General features: G+C 35.0%; 1 protein-coding gene across 1 annotated transcript in view; it reads left to right on the plus strand.

Annotated features, from left to right (window-relative positions):
* The window catches only part of LRRC7 (leucine rich repeat containing 7), a 525,614-nt gene that overhangs the window by 431,757 nt on the left and 69,508 nt on the right, over positions 1 to 24,349 (plus strand). The window contains exons 18-22 of the mRNA XM_079128752.1: positions 3,583 to 3,783; positions 10,829 to 10,940; positions 11,155 to 11,335; positions 13,074 to 14,754; positions 18,557 to 18,697. Of these exons, the coding sequence (XP_078984878.1) occupies positions 3,583 to 3,783; positions 10,829 to 10,940; positions 11,155 to 11,335; positions 13,074 to 14,754; positions 18,557 to 18,697 (2,316 nt within the window). The remainder of the gene's footprint in view (positions 1 to 3,582; positions 3,784 to 10,828; positions 10,941 to 11,154; positions 11,336 to 13,073; positions 14,755 to 18,556; positions 18,698 to 24,349) is intronic.

Here is a 24,349-nt window from a genome sequence, read left to right on the forward strand (position 1 = left end):
GTTATTAATATTAATTAATTCTTCCTTCATTGCTAAATTTTTGGGGTCCCCAACATCTTGCAGCTGCTATTTGCATTCACTGCACTTTATTTAAATCTGGGAAACACAGAATGCTGTGAAACATTTCTATTTTCCAAAATTAAAATAAAATAGTGTTTTAGTAAAAATCTTGCATTTAATAAAATGTGTATTTTACATGAGCAAATACTTTATAGTGAGTGATAAATCCAGTATTTTATAAGATATAATTAATATACTTTCCCACCTATGTGTATAAGAAATGAAATTATTTCTTTTTCATGCTATATTAGAATAATGGAATACTTCTAGCCTATGTATTTAGAAATATATAGAAACTGCTCTTATATTTGATAATTACTGACCTACTAATATGGCTCTGTTTATGATCATATTTATTCATTTCTGAAGTACTGCACACAGTTGGAAAGTGAGAAAGCAAAGTCAGTAAAATTCACTGTTGAGACTTACAGTACTCTTGCCCAAAGTTACACAATTATGTGCTGCACCTATTCTTGTGAATATCTCTAAGTAGCACTGGTCAGAATAAAGAGTGGGTCAGAAAGATATGAGTTTGAATATAACCTTTGACAGGTTACTTATATTGTCCAAACCCCGACTTTCTTCCTATAAAGTGGGAATAGCTGCAGTAATGAATTTTGAAAATTAAATGAGATAAAATTATTAATTAATGATTTATTTGATAACTAACAAATAATCATTTATTATTTAGGACATAAATAATTTGGATTTAAAGCTACAGAATTAATTGTAAATGGGATTGTGTGTTATATCAATAATTAGTAATAAATTAAATATCCCTATAAAACATTTAGCACAGTGACTGACACATGGCAAATGCTGAATAAATGATAACTGCTGCTACATACAATGTGAAAAAAGGTCTAGACACTTTCAGTTATTATGTTTAGGGATGTAGCATCATATCTAGATTACCAAAGGAATCATATTTTTAAAATACTTAGTAATATCTATTATTAGAAATAATGTTTGATCTCTGCAAAACTTACACATTCTCAAAGACCTGTCACATGAGTAGAGAAACAAAATGATTAGCAGTTGATAGCTAGTTGGTGGTAAATGTGTGGCTTGAATTTATGCCTCCTGACTCCAAGTGCAGTAAATTCTGCCAGTAGACAGGTAAATGGAAAGCAAGGAACTTATTTTCTAGACAAAACAAATCCAAGTAGTATGAGACTTCAAGCCTCCACAACTCAGGAAAGGGCTTCTTTAAGGAAAAAAAATATATTTAAAATGACCATGCAAATACACAAATAGGGCCACTTACCAGGCTTCAGAAGAGCCTGGTAAAATTGATAGGCCCTAGAGCTTAAGCTTCATTAACTTCATGGCAAATCTGTTTCTATATTCAAATATTTTCATGGAAATAAAATACCCATAAGTGTTCAGGTGATCTGACCAAAATATCACATTAACTTGCTTATAAAATAAGCAGAAAATATTAGCAGCATGGCCCTTAATACATAGTCATCTAATTGTGTCATATGGGACATAGCATCTATAAAAAGTGGATTACATTAGTCAATGAAGTATTTAATTCAATTAAGGAAGAACATCCCACATTTCTTTTACCTTTGACTCAATTTGTGTGTAATTTTAGTGTTGAGAATTTTTTACACTGCATAGAATTTTAATTTCATGCCCTACTTTAGATTACTTTTCATTCATATACCACTGGTTATTAAAAATAAAAAGATATTCTTAATTGGCATAATATTCATACCATTCTACAATTTACTTTTCTTTTAGAAAATGTAGTTTTTTGACTTTTAGCTCTTTATGTCAAGTACTTCTAAACAAGTTCAACAATATAATTTAAAAATTAGATTTAATTCATAATTAACATTTCTAATACTAATCCAAACAGCAGATCCATGAATGCATGCATCCCAATGCACTTTGTCTAGCATGAATATCATTGTTTTTATGTTTTTTTAAGAATGCATTACAAATTAATTACCCTGGGATGTATTAATATTATATTCTAACAACTTACAGTTTTTTTCTGTAAAGTCTAACTTCGTCTTGGGTTATTATAACTGTATTTCTGTATATTATTAATTTTATTCTTATTTATTTGGGGGTGTAAAAGATTAAACTACATTTAAACATTCACTCCAGCAAAATTAACTGATTTTTCAACTGCTTTCCCAATATGTATTGGAAAAGTAATTTTATATTTTTAATATTGAAAGGCATGTCAGAAATCATCTAATGAACTCCAATCCTGGTATTTGATTAGGAAAATGAGCCACAAGGAGGACAAAATACTATGAAGAATGACACACAGTTGGTGGATTCGCTAAAACTGCAGATGAGCAAAAGTGTTTGAATCTGTATTCATAATCCTCAGATCTGTGCCACCATCATAGCTCTTACATTCCATGAGTGACATGGGTGAGGGGACTCTCCCTCTTTCTCTTTTCCTTCTATGTCCCACTCTGTCCTCTGCCTTCAGCTTCTCTTCCACCTCCTCTCCTCCCACCCCCACCCTCACACAGGCCCTTTCCACAGACACATACTCACCACAATCACATAAACCATTCCATTTTGAAAAGTTGATTCTACTCAGATTCTAAAGGCATGAGTGTTGAACAAGCCAGGCCAAATAAATCTGCCTGGTGTTCCTTCTCCACTCCCGCTCGCTCAATAAGCAGGGGAAACTTCCATATATTCTATTTTAACTACCTTATAATAAATACTCTTATTGTAGGATATTCTATACAGAATAAATTCATTATTAAGAATAGTCATTAATTTTGGTACTTGAAGGTCAGGTTGATACCCAAGCATGGATTAAAAATGGAAATAAATATCTAGATAAACATGTCAGAATTTATATATTTACCTAAAATATCTTAGAGAATAGTCTCAAGTTTTTAGTTTCTCTTTGTTGTAAGAAGCATGCTACTTCATTTGGGTAAAAACTAAATATAAAGCCACCCAAAGAATTTTATCTTCAGGGATTAACAAGAATTACTATCCTACCTTTTGATGTAACATGCTAATTATATATTTGGGCAAATGCATATTTGGGCAGAAGTTATTGTCAACTCCCCATTTTTAGACACACAACTCTACTTGGAAATCTTTTGGGATCTCTTCCCATTACCTGCATGGATATCCCAGATACTACTTAATATAATTATTATTATTTATTCATAATTTATATAGAGAATAGTCTCTAACGTATGAAAGTAGCTTGTAATAACTTGATTAAATTTTTTCAGAGATCACCAATCACTTAAATGTTTGACCTACTGCTAATCCAGTCATCTAGGTAGGCCTAAAGATAGGATATAACCCAAAAACCTGTTTATCTAGAAGGGTAGGTAGGGGTGGGGAAGTCCTGTGAGGCCGAATGTGAGAAGAACACTATATGTTCTATACTAGAGCATTTTCTCAAGCAGCTCAACACTCACTGTATTGCATTTGGTTGTACTACTGCACATAAAATGGAGTAGCTTTGTGAGCATGCTTGTTGAAATTATTTTTGTTAAATTTCTTTTTATAAACTTCTAGGTTGAAATAAACCTAAAACGATATCCAACTCCTTACCCAGAGGATTTAAAGAATATGGTAAAATCTGTTCAAAATCTGGTGGGTAAGCCAAGCCATGGAGTGCGTGTTGAAAATTCAAATCCAACTGCTAACACGGAGCAAACTGTGAAAGAAAAATTTGAACACAAGTGGCCGGTAGCCCCAAAGGAGATTACAGTGGAGGTATTTGAAGGTTATTGGTAATTGCCAGTGTGGTTTGGATTTTTTTGGAATTCTAAATAATTTGGTTTATTTTTTTAAACTGAATAGATCTTCCTTGATAAGTGCATTTTTTCCAAAAATACAAATAATCTGTTTTTTCTTTTAAATTATGAGGGCTGCAATTAATAAATCACAGATAAATGATGCCCTTATGCCCTAAAATTACTACAGCTCCAAAGTCCCAATACACAGAAAGAACAGTTTGCCACCTAGCATGGCCTCGTCATTGATGTTATTTTGGCTACCCCAATTTTGTATAGTCACTAGGGAAAACTAAAGATATTTTTCATTTAGTAAATCTTAATAAAATTCTTAATAAGTTTTAGAGCAAATGTTTTAAAATATTTTTGGTTTGGGTTACAACCTTTTCAGAAAACATTACTATTAACACTAAAAAGGGGAGATAAGTGAAACCTAGGCTTATAGAATCTGGTCATGTGAAGCTTAATTCTTATATTTTAGAATGAGTTGGAAATTAATCCTTATTGATTTTTGTGGTCTGAAAAGAATTCAACTACATTTATGCCACCTCTACTATCTCATCAACTCTCCAGCTAATTTAGTTATTCATCTTTTTATCTTCATTAGAAACATAATTGGAATGATAACTCTGGAAATTCATATCCTCAAAAATCTAGATTGATGAAACTCTTTTACAAATCTGCATTTCAAAACATCAATTTATTGCACTTATTAAACACCAACTGCATATGTAGCACTGTGCTAATCACTGTGAGAGAAAAGAAGAAATATAAAATGTGTCCATATCTCTCAAATAATTAAGTCCAGTCAGATAAACTTAACACATGTAAGTGATAAGAGAACATATTTATTATATAGGTATGATCACATGATTGGTTGTGTGGTGGAGAATATAATGCTCTAATTAGGGCTGAAGTGCATATTAAAGATTGGGTTTTACAGTTAAAAAGAGAGGAGGGCATTCCAGGTAAAGGGAAGATATTGAGCAAAAATAAACATAGTATGCATACCTGATGGCAGAGGTAACAGTCTGCCCTGGAAGAGGGAAATACAGCTGGAAATCTAAGGAAGAAAAATGTCTTAAGTATTTGTTTACATTGCTTTTTTTCTTATAAAATAAGTATCATGGTGTATTTTTTTCCCAAAATATTACACATATGTTATAGCAAAGTAAGAGACTTTTCTTTCATCTCTAAGATATTACAACAATATAAAAAGGGAAGAAGTCAGTATTTAGCAAGTGCACACTAAAGGTGCACATATACACTGTATATTTAAATCTCATGTGGCCACAGCTTAACATCAAGGTAACTATGTAGTCATGAAAACCTGACTAAAGCTAAGTAAATTTACATCAACAATAGGAAGACCCTAAAATTGCTTAATTTGGGATTAGCATGATACAAAGAAGAGATGGCTTTGATTATGAATGTAATAATAACTCTACAGAGTAGTAAAGACAATAAATCTTAAAATTGTTCTACAAGCACTACAAGCTTAACAATTCCAAAATTAAATATTTCCTTCCCAAACTTGCTTTTGCTCCTGTATTCTTGATCTTGATCTCAGCTGGCACCATTATTTATGAGTTCTTTCAGGTTAGAAATTTGAGAAGTGTCCTGATTTATTTTTTATTTGGCCCAAATAATTTGCCAACGCCTGTATGTTTCAGCTGGAGAGATTGCCATAAGTCCACACCTCTGTTCTGCAGTCCTGTACTTTGTAAACTATTTACAAAACCATCAGTTTCTTGGATTACCTTGTTCCCCACCTCCTCATTGCCTTGCCAGTGATCTTTCTAAGAAAAAAAGAAAAAGAAAAAATGAATAGAGGTAGGCAGGACCAGAAGCAAACACAGAAAGAAAAAGACAAGGTATATAGATAACAAATGCTGTCAAGTAAGGGGGCAAATAAATCAATAATTATTGCTCTTCTTTTATTTGCCAACTCTGTGTCGAGAGTTTTAACTTGTGTTATGCTAGACAAAGAGCCAGAAGAGCCAAAAAATGAGGAGAGCAGGTAGACATGTAGGTTCCCTTTCTTCTCATTTTCCTTTACAATGCCTTCCAGAGATTGTATTTGGATTCTCTCCAGATCTATATATGGCTAGACTTTCCTCTTTTTTCAAGTTTCAGCTTAAAGATTCTCTGAACAGGAAGCCTTCCCTAATAACCCTGATCATTTAGACCCTCTGATTTTCTCTATCACATTACCCTATTTACTTGCATTACACAGAATGAAAGGTTTATGATTATTTTGCTTATTGAATTCAGACTGAATTTCATGAGGACAGTGACCATTTCTGTCTTGTCCATCATTATACAGATGGTCCTTGACTTATGATGGTTCAACTTAGGATCTTTCAACTTTATGATGGTACAAAAACAATATGCATTTAGCAGAAACCACCCTTTGAATTTTGACTTTTCATTTTTCCCTGTGTTAGCATCATGTGACTATGATATTCTCTTGTAACACTGAGCAGCAGCAGTAAGACACAACTTACAGTCAGTCACAAGATCATAAGGGTAAACAACTGATACTCTATAGGGTACTGTGTTGCTAAGCTATGATGTTTGGTAGGTAAGTGTATTAAATGCACCGTGATTTAATGATATTTTCAACTTATTGAGATGCGACCCCAGTGTTAGTTGAGGAATATCTAAATTTCCAGGGTCTAGCACAGTGCCTAGTACAGAATAGGAGCACACTAAACTAATGATTCATATAGTTAGCCTTACAAATTTGTTAACATGTCTATCTGTCCAATCACTTTGAGTTGGTTACTAAAATCAAGGACAATTTCTGATGTTTTTGCTAAATTAATGATCTGTTGATTGTTGGCTGCTTTATGTATCCATGCTTTATCACCTGTGTGTTAATTCGTTGGTAGATCGATTCCCTTAGTGTTTCAGTAATATTATTACAGAGACCCTAAACCAAAATTAACACATAACAATTCCATATGACAACTTAATGAATACTTATGCTTTACTTAGTGGTCATTTGAAAAATAATACACATAAACAAAATAATAAGATTTTTTATCTCATTCTTAAGTAACCAAAACCAAAATATTATTAAAATGCAGGCACCCGTTGGACACTACTTACCTTCTCAAACATGGGAATTATGTAGACACCACAACTCTGATTTCTGTTTTGCAATGATTTGCAAGCAGCACTTACATTTTGATCACTGCAACCACCCAAAATCCACCTTCACAAGGATTGTCATCAAAAAGACTGTGTGCTCTCATGTTGAAACTAAGACCTGCTTGAGCTGGCAGTTTGCATTGTCTGATTGATGTCAAATAGTGCTTTGTTTCCCTCAGACATCTAATAAAATCCATGATATTTCAGTTAATTAGCAGTGGCACCCTTCGATGCCTCAGAACAGAATTTGGGAACCAAAGAGAAGGGGTTTTAAGTGTAGCAGGCATGAATTGAAATCCTGGCTTTACATTGCTACTGATTATTTGACCTTGACAAGTCAAGTCACTAAAACCTTCCTGAGCCTTGGTTACTTTAACTTTAAAAAATACAGATAATAAAAACACCCTTTTAGGTATTTTGTAGAGATGAAATCAGATTATAACATGCATTTATGCACAGCTCCAAGCACAGTTCCTGACACAGAGAAAGGCTAAAGTAAATGATAATTCCCAATCTTCAAGAGAATAATGTGTCAATCCTTGCCCCATCTGGTGTTAATCCTCTGCAGGTCACTACCTGACACCTGTTCACCAAGTCTACCATAATCAAATATGCTCTGAACCTTTCCCTTTGTTAGGACACTGAGTCCAATTTCCCTCTATAGAAGGTCCTTATCTTCCTCTCAATAATAGAAAATAGTCAACTACCTTTGAAACTTTTCTTAAATTGCCTTTATTAATACTATACCTGGACTCCCAAAAGTTCTAAAAGGAACTATTTTTCCGTTTGATATCTACCTTCAATCATTTTCTCTATAGCAGTAATAGGCAAAATTTGAACAGTGGATAGGCAATTCAATAAAAAAGTGAATTTCTACCTTTTCATTCCCCTCCACTTCTCTCTCCTCACCAGAAGGAAATGTGGTTCATTGTGCTTACAAAAGAGCTCCTGATAAATCTGACTCCTTACCAATAACTTCCAATGTCTTTATTCACAGAAGCATCACCCAACTTTTCCAACAAAAACTTGAATTCTCTAGCCTCTATAAAAGAATTTCCAGAGACAAATGCAAGGTTTCATTCCCTTTATTGGACAGTTAACTTTGGTCTCTAAAACCCATTTGATAAATGAGTTTTTCTTAGGATAGACAATATGGTGGACACAACACAATATCCTATAGAACACCATGAAGTTGGACAAATCCAGTTCAAATCCTGGTTCTATCACTTCTTAATGTTGCAACTTGGAATTATGACTTTATCTTTCTGTGCCTCCAGGCTTTTCTGTAAAACAAAGATAATGATAAATATTTTTAAATAATACATAATTAAGAACAAGGTTGTCTTTTAAATAACTGAGAGATAATAGTTAATACTTATATAGTTATATCTGTAATACAAACATAAAAGCACAGTTGCAGATATATAATCTATGCTTCATCCCTAACAGAGCATCACCATCATCATCATCATATCATCATCACCTCCACCACCACTTTGCTCATACAAATAAGAACATTTTCCTAGATCAGAAAGATCTATCATTCTTGCTTCAGCAGTGTCATGCCCTGACATGGAGAACCACAGAACTCTAAAGAAGAGATGTAAAGTCATGACTAACTGATAATCATACTGTTTTCCTGGCCACTAAGGCTCTTTTTGCTTCACAATAGAAAGTCTTGAGCAGGGTCAGAAAATTGTATCCAAGTCAGACCCTACCTACCATGCAGAATTCTGCTCACAAATTGGGGATACAAGTTTGAAAGTTTAATCTATACAAACAAGATGAGTTGAGTACTGAATGTACAGGACATAAAGAAGTTAAACCCTTAGTTATGTTTATGTTCTGTGCTTGTACAACTATTTGATACGCTTTTTGTGTCTGTTTTATTTTTGGTTTGGGTTTTGATTGAAATAAAATTCCTATGCTTGTATTAGGTATTATAAAAATATTTACTTTTTAAGTTATTATTTCATTCAAATAAATTACCTTTAGATTCATAAACTGTTGGTACTAGATAGAAATTAGCACCAGTTCCTATTAACTAGTATCTTCATATTACTGATGAATTGAATAAGGCCCAGAAAAGTACACTAACTTGCCCAAGATAACCTGATTAATAAGTGATAAACAGGAATAAGATATGGAAATATGACACCTTGTACCTGAAATTTTTTGACAATCAACATATTTTATGCCTTTAATGGTGCTGTTTCTCAGGCTTATACCTTCTTCTTATAAATTGCTCTCAAGGTGTGTAAAGGTTTTTATTCTCTATTGTGACATCTTAAAACTTCTCCAAAAAAGATTTTATGCTGAACTTTGAGATTATTTTTAAAATTTATGAAAATACAGGTTTATCTCTTTAGCCCCAGGATTTTCATCAACCCCACTCTATTTCTTATCCCTCTTCTAATTTGATTCTTCGTTTTAAGTCCCTAATGCTCCCTCACTGGGAGGCAACACACTTTAGGGGAAGATCTCTGGCCTGGAAGCCAGAAGAATCATGCTCCAGTTCTGTCTTTGTCTAATTGTATGTGTAGGCCTGAGCTTGTTCTCAGAAACTGCCTTGAGACAATGAAAGGGTAAGACTAAATGGTCTTTCTGTCTTCTATTGCAATATTCCTTTTCAAAAATTAACACATACTAGGTATACCCTGTTTCTTCACAGGCAAATATTCTCATAGAAGTAAAAAAAAAATTTTTTTAAAGATAGAACTTAAATATCAGTTAAAGAAATGGATTTGTATTGCTGCAAAACCCAAACACCTAAGCCTGTCTCTGTGGGAGTCCTTGGCAATATTTAAAATTTATAGTAAAAGTCTCTGTTCATTACAACAACCAATTATTTATTGGGTGGGTCTTTTTAAATTTCTAATACTTTTGTCCTCAAGGATATTCTTTCTCCAATTAATAATATATTTCTAAATGTGTCAATGTTCCAAAATAACAAAACACTAAATAATAACTGAAAATTCTTTGAACTTGAATTAACATTAAGTTTAAGCAAGAGACATAAAGATAGCTGCCGTGCATAAATTTTTGTCGCTACTTAACTTTTTACATGTAGAAGAAAGCAAGAATTTGGCATTTTGCCTTCCCTAATGCTCCCCCACTCTCTGGTTAACTGGGAATAGAGGTTTGAATTACTTAAGTTTAAAATGCATGTTTTTTAACATGTTCGTTTATCATTACAAAGTTATGTTCTTGTCCACTGAAGTGCAATGCACTCAATGAATGGATGTAGAATGAGGACTTAGCAGGCCACACTGGTCACCAGAAAACTAGAAAACTTCAGAAGAAAGCATGGCAGGACAGGAATAGTGGAGATCCTTCCCTGATAAACAGCAGCAGTTAGGAGGAAGAGTGGCAGAAAGAGCAGATTATATAGGACCAAGGGGGCACATTCATGTGGCAAGGAATAAAAAAAAAAATCCCATTGGTCAATGATATCTTTTCCCCCTAGAACTCTTAGAGCATTTACCTACTAGATGTCTTACATGTGTATATATCATATATATGTATGGATCTTACTACTCATATAGAGCTTATAAATCAGTACTGCATTAAAATGAGTTGTATCTTGTCTCCCCAAGCAGACTGCAAATTGTCAGAGGGCCACATTTTGTCTTTCTTTGGAAACTCTACAGTTCTTTGCACAGTGCCAGCCATAAAAACAGCAGTCAAAAATATGATGAAAAAAATAGTATGCAACTTAGAGATACATATGGTTTATTTTTCCCAGTGCCCCATAGTCAATTAAATTCTAGAGTCACATTTTTAATCTGAGCCAAATAAAGATATTGCCATCTTGGTTAACCATTGTTTAAATGTTTACTTTCCTTGTCCTGTATTATTATATCTCTCAGGATTCTTTTGTTCATCCAGCTAATGAAATGAGGATTGGGGAACTTCACCCTTCATTAGCTGAGACCCCTCTGTACCCACCCAAACTTGTTCTGCTAGGGAAGGACAAAAAAGGTAACATCATGAAGCTGATATGGAAAATATGCTACGAATGCATGTGCATGACGAATCACCAGTTGTACATTATGATATGCCATAGTCTATTAAAATTATTTTATAAATACATGTTCTAACTTTAATCAGTATAGAATCTGTTTTTCCTACTTACGTTTCTGTTTGTAATTGTCAATATTCGTAGCTTTTTAACGTGTTTCCCTTTAAATTTCAGAATCAACTGATGAGTCTGAAGTTGACAAAACTCACTGTCTGAATAACAGTGTTTCCTCAGGCACTTACTCAGACTACTCGCCTTCCCAGGCTTCCTCAGGATCCTCTAACACCCGGGTTAAAGTGGGGTCCTTGCAGACAACAGCTAAAGATGCAGTTCATAATTCTTTGTGGGGTAACAGGTGTGTTTAGAATTCCTGCTTTTCTGTTCCCAATTGCTTATTTTCAGCAACTTTTTTTTTTAATGGAATCTTCCTAATTTTGGAATTGTATTCAGCACATGAGTGGTATAGAAGACAGAAGGGGCAGGTAAGCAAATGTAGTTCACCTGGGACTTCCAAGAGCAAATGAATACACCTTACAGGGGGAGGCAGTTGATTAAGTGGGTGATGGCAAGAGATTAATATGATGACATGAGAGGACTAGAAAACTTAAAAGTCAGAAATTGTGTTTGACCAACACATGTTTATGAAGCATGTGGACAATCCAGAATGGTGTTATAGGCTAAATAAGATGCATGTGAAGCACTGTGTGCCTGGCACAAAGTAAATATTCCATCCATCTCCATCATTGACTTCATCATCATCATCACCATCACTGTTTATCATCACCTGAAGTTAATATGTGAGTAAAAGTACTTCAGCTTTCCAGAATGACTCCTACTCATTAGTACTCCCATTTTACAGATGAAAGAAACAAAGCCACACTGCATAAAAAAAATGACTCAGTGAGATAGTATTTGCCCTCCTACTTGCCCAGTTTTATAATTTGTGGCTACAGTTTTATACTACAAGTAACAAAATATGATTTAAGTGGTCATAACTTTGACTCCTATTAAACTAACGATGTAGTCCCTCTTGGCAATACCTTCTTTAGTAATTCATCAATAATTATTTCTCTTCATCAATGACCATGATAAAAATCTTAACTCTAAGGCTTTTTTAATTGTAGATGGACACAATACCTTTATTTTATTTATTTATTTTTATGTGGTACTGAGGATCGAACCCAGTGCCTCACTGTGTTAGGTGAGTGCTCTACCACTGAGCAACAACCCCAGCCCTTAACTCTAAGTTTCATGTGAGCTGTACTAATCAAACTAGTTTTGGAAAACGCTTTATAAATGCACATTTTTCCAGTTAACAGAAGCCTGCAAAAGCATTTCCTTTATTAATAAACTATACATTGTTCAATATTATTGGTGTGCAAATGGTTTTCAATAAAGTTAGAAAGAGGAACATATACTAGAGATACTTGACAGACTCTCACTGTTGTAAACATGCCAGAGATGTAAAGTCAGTATAATTTACATTCTAGAAAGAGATATATGACTGTGCTCCCTACTTCAACAATAGTATTAGTGTCTTCAAGACCTGGCCTTATTTGAAGACTTTTTGTATCCATCAGTTATATCAAGCATTGTTATGAAAAGTACTCTCAAGCAATAGTTTGGAAACAGACTGAATCAGAATCTTTAGGGATAAATACTAGGAAACAGATGATTGTAATTAACAGTCAGGTTTGAGGGTCATTACTAAAGACATATATGTCATCCATTCATTCCTTCAACAAATACACGTTTAACACCTAGTATGTGCCACGCCCTATTCTTAGCCTGAAGAGAAAAAGATCTCTGCCCTCATGAGTTTGCATTCTAGCAGAGGACACGAGATGATATACAATAAATATCAAAGGTAAGTAAATTTTAAAATGTGGTAGAAGCTGATTATTACTAGGAGGAAGTGAAAGAGGAGGGTAAAAGGAGTGAATTTGGGGGGCATAATTCTATCTTAATCCAAAGTCAGGTGGGGATGAATAATCAGCTCAGCAGACATGGTGGCCTCCTTCCGGTGCTTATTCTTCTTGACAGAAACCAACTCTTCCTCATTTTCATATTTATCCTTCCCATTGTGTTTACAGGATTGCACAATCTTTCCCACAGCCTCTTGATGCAAAGCCATTGCTCAGCCAGCGGGAAGCTGTTCCCCCAGGGAACCTACCACCGAGACCCGACCGGCTGCCCATGAGCGATGCTTTCACTGACAACTGGACTGATGGCTCCCATTATGACAACACAGGGTTTGTTGCTGAGGAAACCACAGCAGAGAATGCCAACAATAATCCTCTCCTGAGTTCGAAATCTAGAAGCACATCTTCTCACGGACGCAGGCCTTTGATCAGGCAGGATAGGATTGTTGGTGTTCCCCTGGAACTCGAGCAGTCTACACACAGACACACACCAGAAACAGAAGTGCCTCCTTCCAATCCTTGGCAGAATTGGACCAGAACCCCTAGTCCATTTGAAGACAGGACCGCTTTTCCTTCCAAATTAGAGACAACCCCCACTACCAGCCCTTTGCCTGAAAGGAAAGACCATATGAAAGAATCTACTGAAATACCTAGTCCTTTTTCTCCAGGAGTGCCATGGGAGTATCATGATTCCAACCCCAACAGGAGTCTTGGTAATGTCTTTTCTCAAATCCACTGCCGCCCAGATTCTTCTAAAGGTGTCATTTCAATTAGCAAAAGCACAGAGAGGCTTTCCCCACTAATGAAAGATATAAAGTCCAATAAATTCAAAAAGTCACAGAGTATTGATGAGATTGACATTGGTACATACAAGGTTTATAACATACCATTAGAAAACTATGCTGCTGGAAGTGATCACTTAGGAAGCCACGAACGACCAGATAAACTGTTGGGACCAGAGCATGGCATGTCCAGCATGTCACGAAGCCAGTCGGTCCCAATGCTGGACGACGAGATGCTCACTTATGGAAGTAGTAAAGGGCCACAACAGCAGAAAGCTTCTATGACAAAAAAAGTCTACCAATTTGACCAAAGCTTCAATCCTCAAGGAGCCGTGGAAGTTAAAGCTGAAAAGAGGATACCACCCCCTTTTCAACACAATTCAGAGTATGTGCAACAGCCCAGCAAAAACATGGCCAAGGATTTGGTTAGTCCTAGAGCTTACAGAGGATACCCACCAATGGAGCAAATGTTCTCATTTTCTCAGCCATCTGTTAATGAGGATGCTGTGGTGAACGCCCAATTTGCAAGCCAAGGAGCCAGGGCACCCTTCTTGAGGAGAGCCGACTCGCTGGCAAGCTCCACAGAAATGGCCATGTTTAGAAGGGTCAGTGAACCTCACGAGCTGCCTCCAAGTGATAGGTACGGCAGACCTCCATACAGGGGAGGGCTGGATCGCCAAAGCAGCGTTACAGTGACTGAGTCCCAGTTCCTGAAGAGGAATGGCAGGTATGAAGACGAACATCCTTCATATCAAGAAGTGAAAGCTCAGGCGGGAAGTTTTCCAGTTAAAAACCTAACCCAGAGGAGGCCATTGTCTGCAAGAAGCTACAGTACAGAGAGTTACGGTGCCTCCCAAACCAGGCCAGTTTCAGCTAGGCCGACTATGGCAGCTCTTTTGGAAAAAATACCGTCTGACTATAACTTGGGTAACTATGGTGACAAGCCATCAGATAACAGTGATATAAAGACGAGGCCCACCCCTGTGAAGGGAGAGGAGAGCTGTGGTAAAATGCCTGCAGACTGGAGACAGCAGCTGCTTAGACATATAGAAGCTAGAAGGTTAGACAGGGTATGTTTGGCATTTCTCTGTAAGAATATCCCTCCTGCCTTTAGTTTTACTTTTTTGGCATTTCTAAGCACATGTAGCGAAGCATGAACTACATAAATGAATAGATGATCAGCACTTATTTATTTTTCTATTGTGGGGGGAAATGATCCTAATAGTTTTTCAAGGGTACTGCTTAATGCTTTCTGAGAGTCCATAACCTGCAGGTGAATTATTTATCAAATCTAGCCTAACTATTGTTAGTAAGAAAGAATTCAACTCTATTATATGGGATGGTGTTTCAATTGTTTTCTAGCCATTAAGGCAAGGCAAAATGCCTCTCCTAGGACACAAACTGCTCTCTGGTGACCTAAAGAGTATGGTTTTTATTGAATCTATAAAAAGTGAGTATTTCACCCTTTTCTTCACGGACTCACTTATGTTAAACTCGGGCCTAATTTGTTTATAAAATTTGCACATAGTTACTGCTATGGGACTACTAAAGTTATTACTTCTAATGAGCAATAATCTTCCCAGCAAGAAAAAGAAAAAGAAAATAAGCAGAGATTAAATGCCCTCCTACACACTATTTTATTTAATAAAAATCCTGCCATTTAGAATATTGGTTTTTATATAGAAGGAAATGTATAAATTCCAATTTTACTACAGACAACAAAAGCAGATGATGTCTATATAAAGACTACAGACATACAGATTAGTATGTATGTTGCAGCAAAAGAAAGCAAATCAATCCTAACTCAATTAAAAATTGAGTAGTAATAGTATGGAATGCACAGTACAGTGATTGGGAGAGTTAAAAAACAAGTTATAAAGCCTCGAATTGCTTTTTTGTTGTTTTTGCTTGTTCAAATCTCTCTAAGAGAAATCTGGTACTTCATTTTCTAGAACTACTATCAACTTACTGTCGTCATTCAGTATACCTTGTAGCTTTGGTGTAGAGGGCTTTGTGTGCTCTGCATTGACATTAGAACCTTGAAGATTTTTTGTTTGTGTGAAATTGGGGCCTTCTGTTCTCATTTTCGGAGTTTGAATGCTCTACGTAAACTGGGGATCTGGGTAACAAGATGCTATCGGAATGTTTCACTTAATAGTTTTAGTATTTTTTTGTCCTGTGAAAAACACAGGTCACTGCATTTATTATGTATATCTTTAGCATTGAATTTTGTGTTTTCAGGTTTATTCCTTTTAAATACTTACACTATTGTAGGTCGTGTCTACATGACAAGAAAACAATTTTTTAGGGAAAGAGTAAACTAATAAATGTGGGCGTGGGTGTTAGTTTCTCAGTGTGGAAATTGGTTCTGCCTTGCAAAGTATTTCATCAGAATGTCTGTTTCAAATAGGTTGCTCAGTCCCATTGAAGGGAGCCTCATCAAAGCCGCATGACTGGCTGTCAGTGGGAGACACCTGGTCGGTTGTCACCATGCCTTACCTCAAGTTATACCCTCCATGTAGACAGATAACTTGGAGGGCGAAAATATTTGGGGCCAAATAATACAGTACAGTTTGGGAACTCTGGCCTCGTGTAGACACGACCATACGTAACAGGGTAAGATGAACTAGTCAAGAAAGGTTATAAGAAGCTTTGTGAAGCATATGTACAATGACTAGTAATTTGAGGCAGCAGAGGAGTGAGTGGAAACGAAACATGAAAACAAAACGATGAAGTTCTAAGTATTTGGTACCATCAATTTTTTACTACTATTCTAGATACATGGTTCCTCTCCTTTGATTCAACAACTGAAAACTAGATGATTCCTCTAGATGGAACAATAAGTTGGGGGACCGGGGGTATATAGGAATGGGGAGGGGGATCAGATCAGCAGTGACTAAAAGAGAATCCATGTGTAATTTCTCTTATTGTGATGATACCTCCCTTTTTAATTAGTCTCCACATATCCTATTGGTTTATAATCTCTTGGACCTATCTTTAATTTTTCAGAGCAATTTCAACATATATTCAATAGTTTCTCATTTAATTCCAAGAAATTGAATTGCCTTAGAGTATTGCTTCAAGTCTTTAGATGCTGGAAGTTCTTCCTTTTATTTTTCCCAAGTAGTGTTTCTTTCCCCCTTTCAATTGAGCTCCTGAGCAGTTCAGGTTATGAGTTACTTAAAACTCCCCAGCTACTCAACAAGTTGAGCTAAGGGAGCAAAGCACAGGCTTACTAGATAAAACTGATTTTGACACAGCTGTGCTGCTTAACATTCTGCCCAGAGTCTGACTGCACCAGACATGATGTGCTTTTTTCCCAGTGAAACTAAGTGGAAACATTGGAATCCCTAAAACTGAATAGCTACACTAGAAGCTACAAGATATTTGTGATTCCACATAAATGACAACTAACTGCCTAGAGGCTGGATATGGAATAAAGTTAATATTCCAGCATAATGTTGGCAAAGATCTCACTGCTGACCTTAGAGAGGCAGCTCCAAGTGCTACTCAAGATAAAAGATGCTTATGTTCCCCTTTAGTTTAACCACAAAGCTCACACTTCACTGCAGATTGCCACTATGACAGAAAATTCAAAACATGAACCCATATGTCCTACTCTTCTATAGGAGCTGAAAGAGCACTAGACTGGAATGATCTAAACCCTAAGGAATCATACAAGTGCCACATCAAGATGTTTAGTGTCTTTTTCACTTTGGGCATGGTGACTGCAAAAAAATCTCTATATGAAATAATCATGAATTCATAACAAGTATGATTTGTAGACAAGTACCTCACCAGGAGTATAAGACTTTCAGTATCGCTCAATGAAACATTGATGCTAAAAATCATTACTTTACATATAATGCTCTCAGAATAGAATAGTTGCTTGCTTGTAATGCTCAGTAATATTCAGTTAAGAAAAGCTGTACTTAATTTCTATGGATAATTTCTTCCAAAATAAGAGAATTAAAGAAACCAAATGCTGTCGATGATTAGATTACCATTGTAGACTGCAGATTTGATAACACAGCATCTAAAATGTTTTAATTTTTCAAGTAAGTTCTGTTGAAAAAAATTATCAATCATTTAGAATAATTTTAGATGCACCTGATGAAGAGTAGTCAACATGTAAATAAGTATTTAGATGCATTTGATAAGTAGCATTAATAATTCATAAATTATAATTAATGTAATTATGAAATTTTCTTGTTTAAAAGGTATTCAGAAAATAAATATAATATATGGTTCCACCTCCAACTTATTTGATTGGTATAAGTGAATTAATAAGTGAATTTAATCAAGTCAAAAGTCAGAATTGATTTTTTTGACCAGCTGTTTCTCTGAGTTGCTATAATTATGACTATTGACTTGAGCAATAAAGAAGAAAGATCTTGACTTTAACATTGCAATGCAGTAGTTTAAGGCAGATTTAGAAGATAATATTTGTCTTTCATATGTGAGATGTCACAATGTGAAAGAGACCATGAGATTTGTAGCCAATAAAATTTGGTTAAGATCCATTTGAATTTTCAAAATTAATACCCTACCACAGATGGATAATATTTATCCAAAGTCACTACTATCATGGTCTCAAAGAGACAGATTTTATGCCTTTGAGTTAGCAGCAAGTGCAAGACAGAATGTATCTTCTTTGCTTTTTGTCTTTTCTGTAGTTTTGGATGGTACTCATTATGTGCATAACTAACACTGTTGACTGTATGCTTTTGTCCGATCAAGTGCATGTTTTTAAAAGAAAGTTACTGTTTGCCCGCTTAAAGTTAAATGTTATAAATTTAAACATGTTCATGTAATAATCAGTTTGTTGAGCATGTGTTCACATCCTGTCACATGATTATTTCCTCTACTCAGAATGCTGCTTACAAACACAACACAGTTAACCTTGGCATGCTGCCCTATGGAGGTATTTCAGCAATGCATGCAGGCAGAAGCATGACTTTAAACTTGCAGACTAAGTCTAAATTTGATCATCAAGAACTACCTCTTCAGAAAGTAAGTATGGACTGCCCTACATGTGTCAGCATACCAAAGCCAATTAATATAGTTTGTTCACTTAATGTATTTAGGCTGTACATACAACCCTGTTGATTAGACTCTTGAGAGTCCAAAAAGCACAAGGGCAAATAATGTAGAGCCTAAATTCTCAACTGCTAAATGTATATTCGTAGCTAGACTGATTATTGGGTTCTTGCTTTTGAGACTGAGCTTTGCTTTTTGGATGGAGCAGGTCCATGGCTTTTTATGTTGCGTTAAGGCTCATTTTTCTTATTTCTCATTTTTTCTATTCTTCTTTGTTTTTCTCTTTTTGTGTTTATATATTTATTTTTAAATTTTTTTAACATAGCCCTATCTTCTCTTGGTGATGCATTCTGACAACAGAGCTGGAAATTATTATGGGATTTCAGTTGATTTCTTTAGAAAAGTTGCATACCCCTAAATTAGAATGGAAATTAAATGCTTAGTCCTTCTAAATGCTTTTTCAGTTCATATTTTGGAAAATACAACACAGAAGTAAAAGATGAAAAACAACTTTTAGGCTAAGTTAGCAATAGGTACCCTTCCTAGGTTAATGGAAAAGAGGCCAGTTTATACCTTTTTAGATGGAAAGACATGTACATTTGAAAGGGAATGTGCTATGAAGAGAAAACATTTTCATTGCCAAGAAACATTTCTGCTTGTTATATTTAGGCAAAATTGAGACTGCCCATTTTACCTGTTTAAATTGATTAATGCTTTGTCTCTTACATTTCAGTGCAACTGAGTCATTTTCATAAAATACATAATTATAGCTGTATATTAATATAGTCATTAGCCTAGTAAGTTTTTGTGGGAAAAAAATACAAAATAGGGATCACAGAGGGACAGCAGATTCCAAGCACATTTCTTTCCTAATAAAATTAATGAAAATATGGAACAAATTCTCTTCCCAGAAAAATGAGGGTCATAAGATCTCAAATTTGTGTTTCAATGTCAAATTAGTCTTTAATAACTTTCCCTAACTCTGGATAGTTTGATTCCCACTGTGATGGAGTAACAAAATCAAAGAGACACATATCCACAGATTTTTCATCACTCAACATCTCTTGGGGGAAAAAAACGCCCTAATTAAATTGAGAACTTCTGAATATTTTTTTTTCCAATCCTTAGTCTCCTGTAGCATAACCAGTGGTGTCCTGATAACTTTCTCTTGAGAGGGAAGTGCTCTGATTTGTGGTGTTTGCTAATGACCACAATATAAATACTCCCACTATGGCCACCTTAACATCACTGAACCCAGAAATGGGGTACATACTGCTGGCTCTCACAAGCCAGCACAAGTTGGCTCCAGAACACCATCAGCAGGCCATCTTACCTTGAATTCCCATTTTAATGCATTTTGTTATGTCCTCTCAGATGCCCAAGGCACTCATCATCTTTCCTAATAAAAACCAATTTCCAAAAGGCCTTGAAACTTTTCTGCACTAAGGAATAGATAAGATATCACAACTTACATGACCGACTCTCCTAGAAAACTTGGGAATTAAATAGAAAGCAAATCTTTAAACCAAAACAATGAAATTTCAAAATCCAGTGAGCATATTAAAGAGATCTTACTATAAAGAAAGCTATTGCCTGAACCACCTGAAATTATGTCAAATGGAAATTCCCTAGTTTTGCCTAATTCAGGGCCCTATTTATTCTCCAGATATAAACTAGTTACATCTATATTGCTGTATTAATTTTATGATGTGGTTTGAATACCCTAGAGAATGGATTCATTATCACTATAGCTCTAAGATATTCTATAACAGAAATAAGACAGAATGTATTTAGGGACTTTTTTTAATAATCCTCTCTTGGGTACAGAGATAACTTACAGGAATTCTCTTTGTAAACCACATTACATTGCAACACAGAACAATTCAAATATTAAAATATTTCAGAATAAATTACCATTAATACTTTTATTTCCTGCACACAAAAAAATGAAAAAGAAAAAGAGGAGGAAGAAGGTAGGGGATGAAAAAGGCAAGAAGGGCAAGTACTTCATTACCCCAAAAGATTTTATGATTCAAAAATTATCAGTGTAAGTACTATATAACCTTTAGCATTTAGGCGTCTTCTCACCCTACCACCAATTTGGAAACTTATGAGGCACTGGGTCTTTATGAGTTTCTTGAATTGCTCCCAGACTCCATTTCCTCCCGTGGATTGCCATCTAAGTATCTGTCACATTACCTCTCTACCAGTTGTTTCTCCTTTGCAGAGCTTTGATCTGAAAATTTGTATGATTTGTTTTGGTCAAACTTTAGAGTCAACCTTCCTTGAAATGCATTATCCCAGATTATCCATCCTTGGCTCTGCTGGCCATTGCTAACTAGTCCCATGATGGATGGATCATTTCCCTGAATCCTTCTTGTCAGGAGAGGAGACTTGCAAGAATAATTTTCCTTAGATTTAGATATGCATAAAAATTTATTATAATAATTTTGTCTTGCTACGTAAAATAATGAAAATTAGTGTCTTGGGCATTTAAGATTGCTTTTCAGCCCCTATATGCTCATTAGCTATGAGAATTGCACTAACATGTAAGGCAACATCTATTTATAAACATGTCTAGTAAATAAAATTGACAAAACTGTTCATTCCTTTGATTGGGAAATTCCGAACCAGTCTCTATTATTCATAATATTCCTGAATGATAACCCTGGCCAACCTCAGTTAGGTATTGTAGCAAATTACTCCAAGATGTCCTAGAAAGAGTGAATGAAGTTTCCTAAGGAAACTAAGTTAACATTTTCACCTATTAAAAGTTAAGTATTGGAAATGGAGGTGCAGTGTACACTAGTATGGGTGATGCCCTGCCCAGGGGACATGCAGGGCTGCCTCTTGCAACCAGGAGGAAATAGTGCCTGTCTGAACTTCCTCTACTGCACAGAGACTGTCCTTAAACAAATTGTGCTAAACTAATTAAGAATATAACTATTTCTGAATGAAGACAATAATTCTGGCACTTAATGAAGCACTTATAAAGTGAATATTTACATGATGAAAAGGAAAGACACTCCCAGAGTTTGCTATGTATTTTGACTATTTCTAAATTTTTCATATTTATTACATGCCAGGTCAAGTATTGTACATTTTTCATGGATTGCAAGCTAAGTATAGGCTTCCTATACTGTAAGCAATAAATTTCATTTTCTGTAATAATTTTATGGAATCCTTTAAAATATTTTTAAAATATCAACAAATACAGCAAAATTAGTTTACTGAATTAATATCCTTTAATATTTTCAGTTGTTGATGTGTATGACAATTATTAGTACTTATGAACTACAGCATTTGACATACAAATAAGCTACTAGATTATAAAATAATTAGTATTTTTTGTTTGTTATTCATTCATTCATTCATTTATTCCTTCATTTATCTTTTATTTACTGCCTTTCCAAAAAGCACTTAAGGCAACTTTCTATGATGTGATTAATGTTTCCATGTGCTTCTTCGGATGTGTTCTATTGTAACTGAGGTCAGTTATTGTCCTGAAATTTTATGTCATCAGAGAGAAATACAACATTGTAAAAAAATGTCAATTCAATCTACCATTTTACTTATCTAAATTAATGCTAGAATAAATAAATATTTCCACTGGGAGAAAACTAAAGACTAGGAATTACTGGACATCTGCTTCTTACCTAGTGGCATGAGATATTTTAAATATGTTATTTTTTTTCTCACAACTCACTAAAAACCCTCACAGGACATAAATATCTCCATGGATGAGGAAACTGAGGATCATGTGTCACAAAATATCTCACCTGCATTTTTATTGTTTTACTGTTGAATCCTTTATACCTATAATCACTATAGACAGAATTTAAATCTGACTCTGGTACCCAGATCCAAGCTCTTTCTACAATACAATTCCTTCTCAAATGTTTGTAAAACCTGACATTTTCATAGAACATGAGTCATAATAGTTGATAAACCTCCTTCATATGCATTATTATCTCATGTCATCTTCAATACAATCCAGAGAAGTAAATGTTACAAAATGTAAAAAGAATACACAAGTAGAATATTTTAACTAATGACCCTAGTCATTACCCATGTGCCACAAGGATCTGCTGTCTTTGTTGACTGCGCTTAATGAATGCTAGTAATTACCTGTGCTTTTCAGACCCACTTGCATTTCCTGAATATTCAGTGTCACCAAGAAAGATGCTTGGTAGCAGTGAAAGGCTAAAGATTATGGACTCAAGAAAATCACGCGTTAATCAAATAGGCTGCTGCAGCACCAGAGACAGTCAGGGCTGGGGAAGAAATCATTGGCCTTTCCTAACTCCCTGTCTGCTGGATGTCTGTCTGCCAATGTAAACAGTGTGGTCTCTTCTCCACCAGAGAAATAGAACATTTTATCTTCCTATTCTTTTATTTTTAATTTCTATTATCAGAACATACCATAGAATCTACTGCTTCTTGACTTATAGAATGAGACACTAATATAAATGAATTATAATTTCAGGGAAGGGGAGGCTGAAGTCATGGAAATGTATGTATTAAATATTTTTTTATAGAATTTTGTCTGGGAGAAAATGACCCCATTTGTTTTATTAATTGATAAATTAATTGATACTCATCCTGCCAGCTTTTGCGTTAGAGAAATCTGGAGAGCAATGTTTGCACCTAAACTATTTTTTAATTCTAATGTCCTTTCTTATTGGATCTATGCAAATGACTCAGGATCAGATAGTACCAACATTTGGTATGCATTTATTCACCCTAATGCCAAAGGTTACTTACCTAATGCCATCTTTTTTCCCTGCTGAAAGCAAAGCAAGATTTATGCTGCACCTGGGGCAGTTCAGCCCTATATTCTCTATTGATTGTGTTGCATTTATTATTGGCTAGCTATCCCTCAAGAAAAATTCACTTACCTTTCTAATTATGAAAAAAACCTTCAGCCTGTAAATCCACATAAATCCGCATAGACAGCAGCTAAAATCAACAAAATAATGTTAGTACTTATACGGATGCTTCATCACCATTACAATGAAGTGCTGGTTTTAAAAATCACTTGAGCATTACATTACCACCTTCACATTAAACCCTATGAATTCATAAATCATTTAGAACCTAGCTCAGCATATATTTGCCTTTTTAATGCCGATTTTTTCAAAAGGCATGTTGAAAAATATATATATATATATAAATGTTTATAAAATTTCACTTGAAGTACTTTGAAGCAAATTATTTTTAACACATTTTATTTGATTCTGTGGTAATGCCTTTGTGAACTATGTGCCAATTCCTAAACAAAATAGATCCTTGGGATATATCCTTTGGATTTGTCCTTTGCAAAGACTTTTGCAAAGTGCCAAATTCTAATATCACTCTCATAAAATTTTTAGCAAAATGCCAATAAGTATAATTTCACGAGAATATTGTGTACCCATCTATTAGCGAGCCAAGAGCAAAGGGGCTGGATCAGCTAAGCTGACCTACTCACTTATGCAAATGCTATTCACATATAAACTTACACACCTATACCTACAGACAGACATGCATTCATCCCACATATACATGTTTTAAACATACTCAGATACGCACATATAAACACATATTCGTGCACATTTATGTCTCAGCAAAATTAGGAGTTGCTTC

The sequence above is a fragment of the Sciurus vulgaris genome (assembly GCF_902686455.1).
Source record: "Sciurus vulgaris genome assembly, chromosome: 1".
Lineage (NCBI taxonomy): Eukaryota > Metazoa > Chordata > Mammalia > Rodentia > Sciuridae > Sciurus > Sciurus vulgaris.